Source organism: Cervus elaphus, chromosome 18, assembly GCF_910594005.1.
Source record: "Cervus elaphus chromosome 18, mCerEla1.1, whole genome shotgun sequence".
Lineage (NCBI taxonomy): Eukaryota > Metazoa > Chordata > Mammalia > Artiodactyla > Cervidae > Cervus > Cervus elaphus.
In genome coordinates, this window is record NC_057832.1 from 83,713,263 (window position 1) to 83,728,387 (window position 15,125).

At 50.8% G+C, this 15,125-nt stretch overlaps 1 protein-coding gene and 2 non-coding genes across 3 annotated transcripts; all 3 read left to right on the top strand.

The window, feature by feature from the left end:
• Positions 1-3,498: 3,498 nt before the first annotated feature.
• TBRG4 (transforming growth factor beta regulator 4) lies at positions 3,499-14,666 on the top strand. Its single transcript, XM_043872696.1, has 11 exons — positions 3,499-3,649; positions 5,183-5,647; positions 7,431-7,754; positions 8,360-8,531; positions 8,809-8,966; positions 9,568-9,678; positions 10,640-10,784; positions 11,140-11,388; positions 11,535-11,646; positions 11,761-11,875; positions 12,482-14,666. The coding sequence occupies exons 2-11, from the start codon at positions 5,234-5,236 to the stop codon at positions 12,581-12,583; spliced, it is 1,902 nt and encodes a 633-aa protein (XP_043728631.1). The 5' UTR covers positions 3,499-3,649; positions 5,183-5,233; the 3' UTR covers positions 12,584-14,666.
• Positions 8,057-8,192, top strand: LOC122674986. Its single transcript, XR_006335144.1, has one exon. It is a non-coding gene; the product is annotated as a small nucleolar RNA SNORA5 (small nucleolar RNA).
• Positions 8,580-8,714, top strand: LOC122674985. The gene has a single exon (XR_006335143.1). It is a non-coding gene; the product is annotated as a small nucleolar RNA SNORA5 (small nucleolar RNA).
• Positions 14,667-15,125: the final 459 nt, after the last annotated feature.

Sequence of the window (15,125 nt, forward strand, 5' to 3'; positions counted from 1 at the left end):
ATGGATACTCGTGTATTTTCTTTGGAGAAATGTCAATTCAAATTTTTTGGCCATATTTAAACTGGGTTATTGCATTTTATTGTTATGAGTTTTTTGATTCGACATATTTGAGATTCATGTATGTCCTTATGTGAATCAGATTTTCATTTCTTTTTTCTAATTAGTATTCTTTGTTTTTTTTAAAGAAGTTTTAACTTCATAGCAAAATTGAGTGAAAAGTACAGGAGTTCCCATATAACCCTCAAACACATACACACACATACCCTCCTGAGTGATACATGTATTATCAATGAATCTACATCAACACATTATTATCATTCAAAGACCACGGTTTACATTAGGGGTCACTTTTATTGTTGAACTCTATGGGTTAGGCAAGTATGTAACACGTATCCACCATTATTGTATCATATAATTTGGAGGGCCCTAAAAATCTGTGCTCCACCTAGTGATCCTTCCTTCCCCTCAACCGTTGACCTTTTTACTGTCTCCATAATTCTGCCTTTCCCAGAATGTCTTATAGTTGGGATCATACAGTACACAGCCTTTTCAGATTGGCTTCTTTCACTCAGTAACTTGCATGTTAAGTTTCCTCCATTTCTTTTCATGGTTTAATAGCTCATTTCTTTTTAACACTGAAAAATATTCACTGTCTGAATTTATCAGTTTATTTAGGATATATTTTTTTTAAAATAGTTATTTGCACCAGGTCTTGGTTGCAGCATGTGCAATATAGTCCCGTGACCAGGGATCAAACTGGGGCCGCCTGCATTGGGAAGGCAGAATCTTAGCCACTGGACCACCAAAGAGGTCCTTGAAGGACATCTTGACTGCTTCCAAGTTTGGACAATAATGAATAAATTTGCTATAAACATCTATGTGCAGGTTTTGTGTAGATATAAGTATTCAACTCCTTCGGGTAAATAACAAGGAGCACAGTTGCTGGATTGTATTAGTCCATTAGGGCCACTGAAACAAAAATACCATACATTCTGTGGCCCAAAAACAAGAATTTGTTTCTCATAGTTCTGGAGGCTGTAGGTTCAAGATTAGGCATTAGCACAGTTGGGTGAGTGCTCTCTTCTGTATTGTAGACTTACTGTGTTCTCCTGGGCTTCCCCAATGGCTCAGCAGTAAAGAATCCACTGGCAATGTGGGAGAAGTGGGTTCAGACCCTAGGCCAGGAAGATCCCCTCAGGAGGAAATGACAACCTACTCCAATATTCTTGCCTGGAAAATCTCACGGACAGAGGAGCTTGGAGGGCTACAGTCCATAGGGTTGCAAAGAGTCAGACATAACTGAGTACCTGTATGTGTGTACACACACACACACACACACACACACACACACACACACACACACACACACACACACACACACACACACACACACACACACACACACACACACACACACACACACACACACACACACACACACACACACACACACACACACACTATGTTCTCCATGGTGGAAGGACCAAGGAAGCTCTCTGGGGTCTCTTTCATAACAGAACTTAATCCCAATACAAAGCCACCACTCTCATTACCTAATCACCTCCCAAAGGCCCCAACCTCCTAATACCAACACCATGGGCAATAGGTTTCAACACATGAACCGGGGAAGTGGGGTGGGGCAGGCGGGGACATAAACATTCAGTTCACTGAACACGGTAAGAGTATGTTTTGTTTTATAAGAAACTACTAAACTGTCTTTGAAAGTAGCTGTACTTTTTTACACTCCCACCAACAAGGGATGAGAGTTCCTTCTTACTATATTTAAATATAAGTAGATATCTGAGGATAAAAACCAAATATGAATACCAACAAAAGGAAAAAAGAACAGCAACTCTACAGAGAGAAGAAAAGCTTAGAGAAAACATCCTTATCACAAAAATCCTCAGAGATAAAATACTGCAATCACGAAAGAACAAAAAAAGATACCATAAAAAAGGAACATTTAACAGCCAAAAAGGAGCTTTTGCTAAGTAAAAGTATGATAGCAGAAATCAAATTTTCAGAAGAGCTGGAAGCCAACTTGAGGAAATCTCCAAGAAAGTAGAGCATAAACACATATAAAAAGATGAGGAGTAGAAGAGGTAAGATGGGAAAGCTAGAGAAAATCAGATATCAGCCCAGAAAAGCCAATATTCAAATCTAGGTGTTTCAGAAAGAGAAACCAGAGAAAGCAGAGGAAAGGAAATATTCAACAAAATACATAACAAGTTTCACGACTGAGAAAATGAGTTTTTAGATTGAAGGCTCTTCTTGTGCTCAGTCAATAAGACATAGACTCACACCAAGTAACATCACTGTGAAATATCATAACCCTACGCATAATGAGAAGACACAAACTTTTAGAAATTTGAAAAAAAAAAAAACAAAAAACGATGGAAGGATAGGAAGGAAGAAGGGAAGGAGGGCATGTGAACAAAACATCTCATATACACCTTCTAGACTCCTCACAAACACCAGAAGCATGAAAGCTAGAGGCTCACAGACTAAGCTTTCAAAACCAGGAAATGATTTCTAAAATACAGTAGCCAGTAGAACTACCATCAAGCAGGATACAAAAAATACATTTTAGATCTGCTAGGCCTTTAAATACCTAACCTCCTTGGCATCATTTCTCCTAGAAGTACTGGAGGATGTGCTCCACCCAAACAAGGGCATAAACCAAGAAATAAGGTAAAGGACAGGAAATAAGAAAGCAAGCATCAAGGGAAGCAAAAGGAACCGAGCACATGGTAAAGGGAGACAGACCCAGGATGACACCTGCTCTGAGAGCATAGCGGTGATAATCCACACTGGAGGTCATAAGCCTCAAAAAAGAGACTCCTTCGGTAATATTAACCTGGTGACCTATCTTAAGTGTCAGAACATCTTGAGCGATTTAGACTCTGAAGCTGTGACGGATTTGGAGAATTTGTGATAAATACATGAAACCTTAATCAAACCCCCAAAAAGCAGTTCCTAATTCCATGGAAATAGAAATTTGTGCAGGAAAAAAATTAATCAAGTCCACAGACCTCAAATATATCTTGCTTGGCTTACCCGGCAGTTTCTTTTGTAATTAAAGGGAAACACTTAAAAACCAAGAGATTGCACATACAATTCCATAACTCTACATTCTTTTTTGGAAAAACCGCAAGATCTGGTTAAATGGTGTCCTACATTTCCGCAGACCTAGGCTGAGAGGCCTCCCCAGCGAGTCGCAGCCCAGCCCACTTCTGGACAGTCTACAGCCGGGGCTTCTTTATAGAGACACATGGGAGCCGACGGACGACAAAGGGTCGCCTCCTATACTCCTTTTGAAAGCTAGGTACTAACCAGAGGCTGGCGATCAAGCCCCCCAGCCTCCGTTTCTGGACACTTTTATGTTTTTCCCCCTTCCATTTTTTCCTAAATCGCTCAACACATCTCAATTCACTTCCCACCACCTAGTTCCCGATCTCAGCAAAGATGGCACCCGGCCGGAAAAAGGAACCGGCAACGACTTCCGGCCGGGCGGCAGGCGGCGAGCCTCGCTTCCTGCGGCGCTCCGAGTGACGTAAACGAGCGCGCCGCGCAGCGTGGACCGAGGGCAGTACTGGGGCGCATGGAGGTCAGCGGCGGAGTTCGCGGTAGCGGCGGTGGCGGTGGCGCCGTACGTATCGGGACCAGGGGGGAAATGGGGTCCTGAAGACCTGGGGTCATGGCTGGGAGAGGAGACCTGGAGGGCGCACTGGGACGCAGTGGATCGGGGTGGGTGGCAGGGGCCGGGTCCGGTTTAAAGCAGTGCCTGCTCGTGCGCACGCGCCCCTTTTCTGAGGTCCCGCGTGACGGCCTACGATCCCCGCACTGACCCTCGGCGCGGTCGCTGCGTGCTCTTTGTAAAGGTGATTCCCTTTTCTGCGTCTGAGGGCCGAACTTCCGGGTTGGTGTTAAGGATCCTTAAGTCCCTTTGAGTTGAACTCGATTCCTCACTAGCTCGTAGGACTGTCTTTAGTAGGGATCGTTTCCAGTGCTTCCCCGCCGCTGGGGCTTTGTGGATGTATATGGATGTTGCCCTTGGGCCAATATTTCTCCTCCCTGAGCCTCTTTGTTTTGTGTACAGTGAGTCTAAACTTTTTACAGCTGCAACAGTCAGTTCATGTTAAAATGTTCCTGACCAAGTTCTGGGAAGTCTAAGGTCAAACACGCTCTCTGCTTTGGCAGAACGGAGCCCGGGTTAACCTTTTATCGTGTGCAGGTGGTCTGTCTTACCTAGGTCGTTTAATCACGCTAGTGCGCGAGGCAGAGTTGTTAAAAAGCAGTAGCATCTGGTGTATAACATTTTGGGAGGAGGTAACGTTTTATCTGAGTGCGGAAAGATGGAGGCTGATTTCCTGAGCCCTATGATGGCGGGTAAAAAAAATGAGGCAGCAGGCCTTGCCCTGCCCTGCCCAGATGTAATGAAAGTGCAAGGCCTGTTGAGAATGAGGGAGTGTGCTCCAGAGGGGAAGAAAAGGTAAAACTGGGAAAATAATTCTGTGCCATGTTGTGAACTGCTTTTTATGATTGGTTCAGGGATTTTGCTCTCAGAAGGGTTGTATGTGTGTTTAGTAGATTAGTGATGTAATAGTGCGAGTTGGTTTGGGAAGGCTCACTCACATGTCTATAAAGTTATTAAAAATACATCCACAGAAGCTGTGGGATGTATATATGGATTATATGTCCAGGATTTTCTAGGAGTAATCTAATTTAAAATATTCTGTCTCATTTTCTCTGTAAGCCAATAATTTTTTAATCCTGGGTACTTTTAAAACTTTTTAAAAGAGAGAGGGGGTGGCGGGGAGCGGGTGGAATGCTATTCAAACCCTGCTTGCAGAAACTCCTACTCAAGAGGTCTTGGACCAGGCCTGGGGTTCTGAAGTGTTGAACCATTTCTAGGTAATTCCACAGCCAGGACTAGAAGCCCTCCAACCCAGACTGTAATGCTCCTGAGTTTCAGGGTTGGGTTACATTCTGCCCTGAAACAAAAGCCCTCGGAGACTTTTGCTTCAGAACATGCCTTTGCCTGTGGGTGGTCAGTCAGGAGGAGTTTGGGCTGGCCTAGGGAGAGTGTGGCTGTGGCTCCCTTGCATTTGTTGGGTTCTTCTGTTGTGTTTGTGAACCGGGAACTGCCCCTGTACCACCCCTTTCTTCTTTTCCTCTTCAGGGCTTTGGAGTCACTTGCTAGGAGGCTCCCCTCGCTGCCGCCCGGGCCACCATGGCCGCTCGACTGGTGAGGCGATGCACATGCCTCCTAAGGGAGGCCACCCGCCTGGCCCCTGCTGTGTCCCCCGTCAGCCAGCTGAGACTCCCCCAGGGAACCCAGAAGCCGCTGACTTCCTCAGCTACCTCGCCCAGCTCCCGCCTCCCAGGTCCCTTGTCAGAGCTTGTGGAGAAGGAACAGGTGTTTGCTCCCTATCCTGGGCGCCAGGAGGTGGAGCAGCTCATCGAGAAGGCCACCCAGCCCGAGGAGCTCCTGGAGCTTCTGGGGGGTGGTCACTGTCTGCAGCAGAACCACGCCGCCCTCGCGCTTATCCAGCTCTCTCGCCTACTCTCTGAGAAGCCAAAAGACAAAGCCACACTCATACAGGATGCTCGCTTTTGGCAACTTCTCCATCTTGTCAACAGCCAGGTGGGTTCTGGAGCCTTTTCTGCAGGTTCAGCAAGCAGAATATAGCAGAGGCCACGGAGTCCAAAGCGTCCAGTCACTCTCCCAGTATAGACAGAAACTCTGCTGTGTGCCGAGTCCATCCACGTCCTGTGGTATTTTTTCATTTTATAGTTTCCAGAATACTTTAATGTGCTTTCACTTCTGTTAAGCCTCATGACAGCTCTGTTAGGTGAATATTGCTGTCCTCATCTTATAGGCAGCCCAGACACAGTAAATACAAACAAAAGGATTGAGCCTGGTTTTTCTCAGTGCATCGGGGGCCTCCCCCTCACCACGCAGTCTTGACTGATGTGGCCCCTCCTCTGTGTCTGGCTGACAGGGGACACACTCTTGAAACTGGAGGAGATGAAGGGTGACTAGGAGAGGATCTCAGAAACTTGGAACTGACCATGGGTGTTATCCCAGCCAGTCAGATCCTTAGAGGAGGAACATGGAGAGAAGGGACTTGTGTGTGCCAGGGGTGGGTGCAGGAAGAACTCAACCCAGTTCCTGTTCGGTGTGAAGAAGGACTCCATGCGGACTTCAGGCACCCTGGGGTCTGGAGCCGAAGGGCCTATGACATAGAAAAGAGGTAGAGACCCTCAACCTGGCTGCTCTGGAAAGGCAAGGCCATGTCCGCTTGTCAGGGGTGACGAAGAGACTCACGGCTCAAGGGAGGGGTCGAGTTAAATGAGTTTTTTCAGCTGCAGGTTATGAGAGTATAGTGGATGTGGAAATAGAGTAATATTGGAAACAGTTCACAGATAGTAAGGGAAGTATTGTTTCATGGAAGTTTTTGTCTTTAGTTACAAGACAGATCTGTACTATGAGCCTATGTGTTGGGGTCACAGTACAGATTTTTTTCTTACTGAGAATATAGTTCATATAAATTATCTTAATTAGATCCCTTCTTGTTCTAAGACTATCATTCTAGTCGTTATTTTTTAAACCTTTTACACAAAAGCTTTAGAGACAGACTAAACATTGTAGCAAAATGATAAGCCAGTAATGAACTAGCATTTAGAAATAGAAACTGATCAAGCTTTCTTTTAAGAGTCCTCCTACTGTCTGGGAATTCTGCAGAAACAGCAGAAGTCACTGAAGGCTCATGTGATGCTGAGATCAAATTCATACTTTTCTTTTTTCCCCCCCTCACCATGGCTGTGGGATTGTTGATCCCCCACCAGGGATTGAACCCTGGACCCTGGCAGTAAAAGCCTGGAGTCCTAACCACTGCCCTGCCAGGGAATCCCCCATACTTTTGTCCTTCTGCCCAGCCCTTCACACAACTGCTTTTCTGTTTGCCCCTCACCTCATGTGTATGATTTCAGTTCCCCTTCTTGGCAGTGCAGCCCCATTTCACAGAAGAGTCTGGAGACTTGAAGAACGGCAGTGTTAACAGCCTTAGCCTTACCGACAACAGAGCCATTCTCATGTACCACATACTGCCTTCCGTGAGGGTGGGGTCTGGGCCAGAGAGGGGCTCATATTTCTCTGAGGCCTGGAAGCAGACCCTGCAGGGAATGGCTGGGTCACCCTTGTTCAGAAATGGAGCTGGAGGAGGAGGGAGTGCTGTGGGCAGAAAACAGGTCCAGACAGGCTATTAAGGAGAAGCTTGGTGTGCCCAGTAGAAATGCCTACATTAAAATGACTGGTTCTCGGGAGGCAGGCTCCAGCTCAGAGCCTTGGCCTGCTCCATGACAGGATCAATAAGGTCCCAGGTGTGACTTTGCCTGTGTGTGTCTCCCCCCGCGCCCCCACCTAGATAACTGTAATCTGGCATGGGACCCTTGTGAAGCTGCTCCGGAGCCTCTACGCACTGGGGCTCCCCGCCACCTCCAAGGAGCTGCGGTCAGTGGAGCAGGAGGTCCGCTGGCGCATGCGCAGGCTCAGGTACAAGCATCTGGCCTTCCTGGCCGAGTCCAGCGCCACCTACATGCAGGAGCAGGGCTCCCAGGAGCTGCTGGCTGAGCTGCTTGTGCACCTTGAGCGGCGCTGGGCAGAAATTGAAGACAAACGCACGGTGGTGGCCATGATGATGAAAACTGGGCATCTTTCGGAGTCTCTGATGAACCGCCTGGAAGACAAGGTACTAAGGGACAAGAGCCTTGTGACTTCTGTCCATAGTCTGGGGCATGGCACTGGCAGGACTGGTACTTTAGGTGGCTACAGGCAGCACTTTGTGCCCACTGGTTCCTTCAAGAATCCAGGGGGTTGCAGAGCCTGAACAAGATTGTAGTTCCTCCAGAATTGCCTCTGGCACATGACCTGGAAACAGCATGGCCAGTAGCTCCTGCAGTGTGGCCTCAGCCACCCCACTGGCTCAGCTTCGGTTAATGCTTCCTAGAGACATCACACCTGCCGCCCCCTGCTCTACCCCTGCCTCAGCCCCGCAGTCAAGTCAAATTCAGTCCTGTTCCCGTGGTAGCAGGGGCTGGCCCGGATGACTGCCACAGCAAGCTCCGCAGCTCATGGGCCCTGGGTCCCCTGCCCTGGGACCTGGGGATAAGTTTGGCTACGGACACGGCATCCCCGGTCTGGGGACTCCCTGGAGTAGGAGCAGAGGCAGGCCCTGCACTGATGGGGCTTGTGTTTAGTAAGCTCAGGCCTAGTTGCTGTCTCGCAGGGCCTGCACTGCATGGGACCCCTGGCCCTCAGGCCATCAAGCTGACCCCTGCCGGCTGTGGTTGACAGTGCCTGGAGCTGGTGGAGCAGTTTGGCCCTGAGGAGCTGCGGAAGGTGCTGGTGACCTTGGCGGCTCAGAACCGGAGATCGGTGCCCTTGCTGCGGGCCATCTCTTACCACCTGGTCCAGAAGCCATTCCCCTTGACTAAAAGCATCCTCCTGGACCTGGCCTATGCCTATGGTGAGCCCTATGCACGAGGGGTGAGGCTGGGAGGGGGAGGGTTCTGGCCGCAGCTGTGTCAAATTCGGTGCCTACCTCACCCGTGGCAGGCAGTGGCCCAGAAGGCTGCTACAGAAACACTGTGACTCATGGGCCCTGATCCTCTGTGCTAGGCCTCAGGGATAAATTTGGTTACAGACACCAAGCTCTTACTCCTTGAGACCGGGGTGGGTGGTAGGGTGGGCCTGAGGGCAGCCTGCCACTTCTTACCAGTTAAATCTCAGGCTCTGTCCCCAAGGCAAACTCGGCTTCCACCAGACCCAGGTGTTCCAGCGCCTGGCAGCCGACTTGCTGCCCCACACGCCAAGCATGACGTCCAGCGAGGTAGCCCGCTGCACCAAGTCCTTCGCCTTCCTTAAGTGGCTCAACCTGCCCCTGTTTGAGGCCTTCGTCCAGGTGAGCTCGGGTGCAGACGTCAGGCCTCGGTTCTGAGGGCCCTCCTTGCCTGACCCCCTGCTTAGACACGCTCCCTGGGCATTTCATCAGGGAGGCTCAGCCAGTCCAGAACACTTCCTAGTGGCAGATATGGAGTCCTTACTCCAGTTTCTTTGGAGAGAAGCAGTATGACTCAGTTGTGAAAGAAAGTGAAGTTGAAACGGCTTTCTTCATTATTTCACGAAACTTTGTAGGTGACAGACTGTGTGTGTCTTTGGGTGACTGTGCGGGGAGCAGTGCAGATAGGAAAGCCAAGAATCCACTCAAAACTCTCCCTAAACTTCCAACAGCTACAAAATGGCGTTGTGAAGAAAGAGAATGTTTGCATTGAGATTTAGGTGCCGCAGGTTGTCTATAAGCTGAAGAGTATTTCTGAAGCTGTTGTCAGGGACCTTTTATGTGTGTATGATTGCCTCGGGGAGGACAGCACTAGCCCTCTGCCCATTGCCCTGTGTAAATTACCCACTTTGGGCTGGAAGCGCATGGGTTCTGGGGGAGGGCCAGGTCTGCATACCATCAGGCCCCTCTCATCCTGCCTTTCTGTCCTCCCTGATTGGCCCAGCACGTCTTGGACAGAGCCCAGAGCATCACTCTGCCACACCTGTGCAACATGCTGCTGGCTTTCGCCCGTGTGAACTTCCGTCCAGAGCGGGAGGATCCATTCTTCAGCCTGGTACGGTCTTCGCACCCTCTGCTGCTATGCTCGGAGCAGCGTAGGGCTGAGGGGGAGGGAGGGAAGAGGCTGGATTTGTACTGCGGGGTCCCAGGTAGGGAGGCAGAAAGGAAGAAAGCCTGGTGGGAGTGTGGAAGGAGCCGGCTGGAGCCATACACCCCAGGGGTTGTCTGGGGACATGGCAGCCAAGAACCAGGAAGGCATCCAGTGGCTCACTGGTAGTGAGGCTGGGGGACCCCTGTTCTTACTTCCTGTGTGTGTGTTAGTCCCTCAGTCATGTCCAGCTCTTTGTGACCCCATTGACTGTAGCCCACAAGGCTCCTCTGTCCATGAAATTCTCCAGGCTAGAATGGGTTTCTGGTACTAGAATGGGTTGCCATGCCCTTCTCTAGGGAATCTTCCCGACCTAGTGATCAAACCTGGGTCTCCCACCTTGCAATCAGATTCTTTACTGTTGGCGCCACCAGGGAAGCTGTGGGCTATCTTACTTCCTGGTGTTCCCTTAATGCCCTGTTGGGGCTCAGAGACTCAATCCAGTTGCCAGGGTGAGAGCATCCAATGAGTGAACTGGGTATGACCCCGGGCCCCCACAGTGGGTGTTCCCCCAGCCGGCCAGCTGCTTCCCCTTTCATAATCTCCAGCTCTTGGGGCCAGAAACACCTCCCCTGTGCTGGTGGCATGGTTTTGTGCATAGGTTCTTGCTAGTGGGTGGGAGGAGGGGGCAGTAGGGGTAGCCCAGCTGCTGTCCAGATTGGAACTAAGGGATGAGGAGGATTTCTGGTACCTGCCACCAGGGGTCCCCCAATCCTGACCAAGAGTGCCTCGGTCAAGGTTACCTGCCTCACCCCCTTGGGCCTCAGCATGTCCAGGTCATAGGGCAGCTCCAGCTGCTGCCCGCCCAGGGATGCCTGTGGCCACTGAGCAAAACCTGCTTTCCCCACCCCGCGCTGTCCTCGCCCAGGTGCATGAGAAGCTGGGGTCAGAGCTGGTGGGCCTGGAGCCAGCCCTGCAGGTGGACGTGGTGTGGGCCCTGTGTGTGCTGCAGCAGGTGCAGGAGGCCGAGCTGCAGGCTGTGCTCCGCCCTGAATTTCACGCCCAGTTTCTAGGTGAGCGGTGGGGGGGCATCCCTCCCTCTCCTGAGTGATGGCGAGCCCACCGCGCGTGCCCCCTCCCCCACCTCACCCCAGGGACCACTGCAGCTGGGATGGCTGCCTGGTTGTCAGCCTTGGGCTCCACTCAGCATTGGGAAGATGGGGCAGGCCAGGGCGCACCCAGCATCTGCTCCTTCTCTGTCCACTCCTAGTGGGTGACCGGCAGACCCTCTTTCTGCTGCTCCTGACCCAGAGTCCAGGGTGAGACTTGGGTGTGGGGGAGGGTGCCGCCGACTCTCCCACCTGGCCCCTGTGTCCCTCCATCCCGGTCCTCCTGGCCCTCTTTTCTCACTCCATCATCTCCCCTTAGGTGGCAAGTCCTCAAAGGATCAAAGCACCTTCCAGAAGCTGCTGCATATCAATGCCACTGCCCAGCTGGAGCAGCACCCTGAATACACAGGACCCCTTCTGCCTACCTCAGCCTTGGTCCCCAGTCCCTCGGCCCTTGAACAGAAGATGACCCCATTGCAGAAGGAGCTGCAGGAGACGTTGAAGGGGCTGCTGGGGAGTGCCGACAAGGGCAGCTTCATGGTGGCCACGCAGTATGGCTGGGTTCTGGGTGAGGACCCATCGTCCCCTTGCCTCCCCGCAAATCCCGTCTGCTCCCCAGGGTGTCAGTTCATCCCTTGTAAGGGCAGGGGCTATAAGCCCAATTGATCTCTGAGGGATGGTCCCCACCACATTTTAATTCTGTGCCCTCCTCAGATGCTGAGGTACTGCTCGACACCGAGAGCCAACTCCTGCCCCTGAGGGACTTTGTGGCCCCCCATCTCGCCCCCTCCTCTGGCAGCCAGCCACTCCCCCCTGGGGCCAAGAGGTAGGTGGCCACACCACCCTTGGGGGCCGTGTGCATTTGGTTCTGGCATTCCCTCTTCCCTCCAAAGGCCTGAGGGAGCTGTCAGCATCCACAGGACCCCGTCTCCCCTTCCAGGCTAGCCTTCCTTCGCTGGGAGTTCCCCAACTTCAACAGCCGAAGCAAAGACTTGCTGGGGCGCTTCGTGCTGGCCCGGCGCCACCTGCTGGCCGCTGGCTTCCTGCTGGTCGACGTGAGTATCTTCTAGTCCCAGCTGGCTGATGGGAGCCAGTGTCGGACCCCAGCTCTTGAGGTCGCCCATGTTGGGGTTCCCCCTTCACACATGAGAAAAGAGGAACTTAGAAGGGTGTTAGGTTTTTCCCAACATCACACAGCTTGTAAGTGTCTGCTGCTGTTCCCGTCTCCACAGCCAGGGTTTCTGAGAGGAAGAGGTAAGACAAACCCAGTGCCCAGGGCCTCATGCTGACCTGTGCCTCACGCGGGGCTCTGTGCTAAGGTCCAGCCCCGGGCCTGGTCCCAGGTTCTCAACATGGAGACATCTGCACCAGAGAGCAGGCAGTCCTATGTGGGGCCAGAAAATGCACAAGTGGCTCATTATTGAGTGTTTTCTTTTGCCTTTGATACAGCTTTTAAAATCTCGAAGCTGCTCTTGGTCCCGTTTACTCATGGGTCCCTGCAGCTCTGAGCACTGACCAAGTGGGGGTCTCTTGCCCACCCATTCTGCTCTCGCTCCATAGGCTTCTTCCTTCAGGATTTGGGGGCCAGGGGTGTGATGCGCAGGGCGGGAGGCATGACGGGGGTCTCACCTGCCCTGACTCATTTCCACTACCTCCCCCAGGTCCCATACTATGAGTGGATGGAACTCAAGTCTGAATGGCAGAAGAGCGCCTATCTCAAGGACAAGATGCGCAAAGCCGTGGCAGAGGAGCTGGCCAAATGACCTGCCCCATAGCAAGGACTGTGTGCCCAGGGGGCCGGACTTCTCCAGAGGCCTAGCCATGGGCACTGGGTGGGCAAGAGGTGGCATGCTCTAGGACAGACCTCAGTGCAGGACCTTGGCGTTGGAAGTGGGGAAGTGGGCCGGTGGCCAGCATCTCTGAGTAGCAGGTCATTCTCTCATGAGTAATAAATTCTTAATCAACTGCCCAACTATCCCGGCTTCTCTGCCACCCACAGAGGATCCCTCTCATATACATTTGTGCACGGCTGGCCTGTTGCTCGGAAGCCTGCAGTCAGCCCCCGTACAGGCTGAGTCCTGGAGTTCTGAACGTCAGCATGTGAGGACCTTCCCGGGGAGGCCAGTTGGGTTTTCAGTGCATGGCATCCTGGGAGGTCCCCTCCCATCCGATGGTCTTGGGTGAGTGGGGCACCCTGGCGGCCTGTGCTGCCATGTGGTATAAGTGCCAGTCCCTCAGGAGGCACTGGCTCTGAGAAGAAGAAAGGAGTGTACTTGACTGACACTGCAGGGCCAGAAGAGACCCCTTGCTGTCCTTACACCTGGACCAGAGTGCCATGGTGGTGTGCCGCCGCTGTGGTAACCATCTGCCTAAGGAGCCCAGAGCCCCCTTCACCACATCAGCAGCAGCGTTACAAGGACTTCCCCGGCAGTGTAGGGCTTAAGACTCCTTGCTTCCACTGCTGGGGGCCCAGGTTCAATCCCTGGTTGGGGAACTAAAATCCCACAAGCCAAGTACCAAAGCCAAAATAAAGGCTTTCTAGCTTCTAGTCCGTCATAAGAGACTTTGCTGTGGAGCTGAGCAGAGAAGGGCCATCTGGCTTCTCTGGGCCCCGCTTTCAACTCATCCCCACTCCCTCCAAAGTGGTCCCTCAGAAAGCAAGTCACACAAGCTTTGGGTTATTAGCTCACAGGATGTGGGTGCTTGGCACTCGGAACAGGCTGGCTGAGGTTCTTGGCCCAGAGAACAAAACAGCCAAGATGGCTTTTTGAAGCCGGTGACTCAGAGCCCAGACAAAGTGAGGGAGTGGAGAAGAGTATACCAAAGTGAAGGGCCAGGATGGACAAGCATCAGGGGTGCTGAGCCAGTTTTGGGGACCTCTGGGAGCACCCACAAAGGAAAGCTCATGTTCACCATTCGGGATCTGTGGCTTGTAGTTGAGATACTTTTTCAGATTGCCTGCAGCTGAGAGAAACTACACAGTGCTTCCTGTGCCCTCTGCCAGTTTCCTCAAAGGTGATGGGCACATATCACACCAGGATACTGACTGACAAGAATAAAAGTCCATGCGCAGGACACCTGCATCACCACCAGGACACCTCATGTTGCCCTTTATATTCATACCTACCCCCTTGGCCTTGAGCCAACCGGTAGCTACCAACATGTCCTCCATTTCTATTTTGTTACTTGGAGAATGTTCCGTACAGGAATGATGTAGTATATGGAGAATGTTCCGTACAGGAATGTAGTATATGAAGTTTGGAAATTGGATTTCTTCATAGGCACAGTTCTCTGGAGTTTGATCCGGTAGGTCCTTCCTTGTTATTGCTGTTAGACTGTGGTTCAGTCCCATGTGTGGGTGTTTGTGTAAACCCAAGTTTTCATTTCTCTGGGACAAGTGCCTGTGAGTACAGCTGCTGGGTCATAAGGGATTTATATGCTTCTTAAGAAATCGCCACAGGGTTTCCCAAAGGTTCTGCACCACGTTACATTCCCACCAACAGTGTGGGAAGCCATGAAGTTCACGTCCCTGCCAGCCTATGGCGTTCTCAAGCCGGAGCAGTTCCGATGGGTGTGGAGTCATCTTTTTACTTGCATTTGCCTAATGGCTAGGGATATGGAACACTTAACCTGACTTCTAGTCATCTTGGTGGGTATAAGGTGGTATCTCACTGTGGCTTTGATTTTCATTTTTCCATTATGACTAATGGTGTCTTTTCATGTGCTTATGGCCTATTTACATGTAATTTTTGGAGACACACCTGTTCAAACCCTTTGTCCAGTTTTTAACTAGGTTGTCTTACCGAGTTGTAGGAGTTCTTTATATATTTAGAAACAAATCTCTTATCAGAGGACTTGCAAATACTTTCTCCCATTTTGTGGACTGTATTTCCACTTTCTTGATGGTGTCCTTTGAAACAAAAGTTCCAAATTTGGGTGAAAGAGATTGTCCAAAATTGATGTTAATTCTACTTTAAATGAGTTGAATTAACTACTCGTTTAAACATGAGTTTGAGCAAGCTTTGGGAGTTGGTGATGGACAGGGAAGTCTGGCGTGCTGCAGTCCATGGGGTCGCAAAGAGTCAGACATGACTGACTGAACTGAACTACTTTAAATACTTCATGGAACTCAAATAAAACTATCTGCACCTGAAGCCTTCTTGGGAAAAGCTTTTTTAAGTTACAGATTCAGTTTCTTTCATGGTTTTAGGACTATTCGTGTTACCTATTTCATCTTGTTTGAATTTTTGGTAGATATTAATTTTCAAGTAATTGTCCATTTCTTCAAAGTTGTTGAATTTATGA